Below are 2,424 nucleotides of genomic sequence, written 5' to 3'. Positions count from 1 at the left end.
GACTATTGACATCCAAATAATATGCCAGTATCTTATCCATTTGCAAGACTTATTCTCGATGCTTATATTCTTGCATTAATATTCTTGGCGTTTATATTCTCGATACCCAAGCCGAAAGTGCCCGTTTCCTCGAATTATATAACTCTTTACACCTGTGTGGTTATAATAATTATACATTATATATTATTCTATAAATATTTACAATTACTCATCCAATCAAAATTGCTTGTTTCAAACCTGAATTCTTACAAATTCCTCTCTTTTGATGCATGTTATCAATGTGAGGGAGCAAGGAAATGCATGCCGGATGCAAGATCAAAGATTTTGACACCTTTATTCATATGATTGTAGCCATGTGATAATATTGTATAGACAACAAGGAGGATCCATTATTATACCTCCTTATTCATGTATTTGTTGGACTTAAGCTTCAAAAATATGGACATCATGAAATCAATAATAAATCACCACCCCTAATATTTGCAGGGAGGATCAGGTCTTAACGAACCCTCTGTCCTGTCTCATGTCCAACGTTTTACTCATTCACTTTTTTCCTTTATAAATTTGATAAAATGCTAGAATTTAAGTTCAATTTTGAGTTAATAGTTACGACGAGAAGGCTGTTTGACGCAAAGCTAGTTAACTTTTATGACCTCTTTTGCACTATTATGCAACATAACAAAATACACTATTATTTCTGCATCCTTCAACATCAGGTTTTGAAGTATTTTCATTACAAGTGCCTCTAATTCTTTGGAAAGTCTCGCTCGCAATAGTTTTATTCTCTAACACAACAGATAAAGTGCATAGAAGGCCACAATGTGGCTGAACTTTAGAGCGAGTCACAGGCGATTGGCTTGAACGAGAGCTTGTTATCGGGGCCCTTGTCGTAGAGGATCTGAAAGTTTTGCTGTTGGGTGTTGCCGAAGACGCTGAAGTCGCCGAAGGTGTTGCTGATGATCGCTAGGCAGAAGTAGCCCTGGTAGTTCACAAAAATGTTCTCAGGAGGAAGCTCTATGTCAGCTCCATCAAAATGGAAAGTGAGCGAAGGAATTGTCACATTGTCAGTGGATTTTTCGTAGCACAGATCGAGCTGGACGGGCTTGCCGTCTTTGGGTGGGAGTCTGATGGAGGAATTGTAAACCCTGCGCAGGGGAATGTAAGCAGCATCCGGTAGAAAAGTGATGGTGGTGCCTGAGTCTATGACTGTGCCTCCGGATCCGTCTGGCTTGATGTCGAAGGTGCCCGGAGGGATGTCGAGCAGCTTGCCATCCACGCTGATTCCCTTAAGGGTTATGTAATACAGAGTGCCGTTGCTCACGATGGCGGTGGATTGGACTCCTTCCCCCTGCAGGTTGGCGCTGGATCCGAAGAGCAACGGGCTCGTCTTGGACGGAGCATCATACCAGTTGACCAAGCAGTACGAGAACTTGTTTTCTATGGTGGCTGCCATCTGCGAAGGCAGCGAAAGCGCGCCCCCCCCCATACCTACAAGGCCTCCCGCTCCAAGAAAGTCCCCTCCATTCGCAGTTCCCGCACCAAACACGAACTCTGTTGCTGTGTATCCTCCTATAGTGAGCGTGTCGAAGCCGAAATCGCCCGTACTATGCGAATAATCCGCATAAATGGCGCCGTAGTGGCAGACGGTACCGTTGTGACTACACTTAGTAAAGGTGTCGGTTGGGATGCACTGCGTGTCGTTGCATGGGACAAACTTGAACGTGGAAGACGCGTTGGGATGAAATACAGGCCCACTCTGATTGAAGCAACCATAACAAGGGTCGGACTGCCTCCAGGTAATATCGCTTCCGGTGTCTAGAAGCGCAGTGAAGATCTGCGGGGGCGTTCCCAAAGCCAACGTCACGAGGTAAGCTCCGTTGATAAACCCAGGGGAGAAGAGACTGGCTGCCGGCGCGCTGGCTGCCTTCTGATCATGCGTAATTTGGGAAGGCATTCTTTTTGCCAGCGTTTGCAAGCGAAGCTGGCTCGCATCCACTGCTTTTCTCAGTCTCTGAGGACTGTTAAGCAGCTGCGGATCCATGAAGGCGTCGACATGAGTGAGCTGCAGTCTGAAGCCCGTCTTGGCTTCGTTAATTAGCGGATCGAGTTCCGCAAAGTTTGGAACGAGGCTAGCGGAGGGCTGTGCGAGGACGAGTAAGAGAGCAGATGCATTGAGCAGGATGCGGATTGAAGCCATAAAGCGGAGATGGAGGGAAATGTGCATTTGCGAGAGAGATGAAGTTGTTTGAAGACGACATATTGGATCGATCAGCTCTTATCGTAAACTTATGGAACCTCAAGACAACGATGACAGCTTTTGGCGGTCCCTTCGACGGAGGATTCTTGATAAACGATTAGCAACCATATTGTCCTTAGGCACAAGCTAGACCAGAATTTGTCCGCCAAAGGGTCTTTAGAATTTCA

At 45.9% G+C, this 2,424-nt stretch overlaps 1 protein-coding gene across 1 annotated transcript; it reads right to left on the bottom strand.

Annotated features, from left to right (window-relative positions):
• Window positions 1-832: 832 nt before the first annotated feature.
• On the bottom strand, window positions 833-2,197 carry LOC147903635 (aspartic proteinase nepenthesin-1-like). Its single transcript, XM_087372196.1, has one exon. The coding sequence runs from the start codon at window positions 2,195-2,197 to the stop codon at window positions 833-835; it is 1,365 nt and encodes a 454-aa protein (XP_087228322.1).
• Between the last annotated feature and the right edge of the window lie 227 nt (window positions 2,198-2,424).

The sequence above is a fragment of the Dipteris shenzhenensis genome, chromosome 3 (genome assembly GCF_047967505.1).
Source record: "Dipteris shenzhenensis isolate YYH24624 ecotype China chromosome 3, Dip_SZ_1.0, whole genome shotgun sequence".
Taxonomy (NCBI): Eukaryota; Viridiplantae; Streptophyta; class Polypodiopsida; order Gleicheniales; family Dipteridaceae; genus Dipteris; species Dipteris shenzhenensis.
Note: the sequence above shows the minus strand (reverse complement) of the source record. Positions and strands in the feature narration are given on the sequence as shown.

Bases quoted from the DNA above. Each gene is read 5' to 3' on its own strand.
- LOC147903635 (XM_087372196.1), bottom strand. From the start codon at position 2,197: ATGGCTTCAATCCGCATCCTGCTCAATGCATCTGCTCTCTTACTCGTC.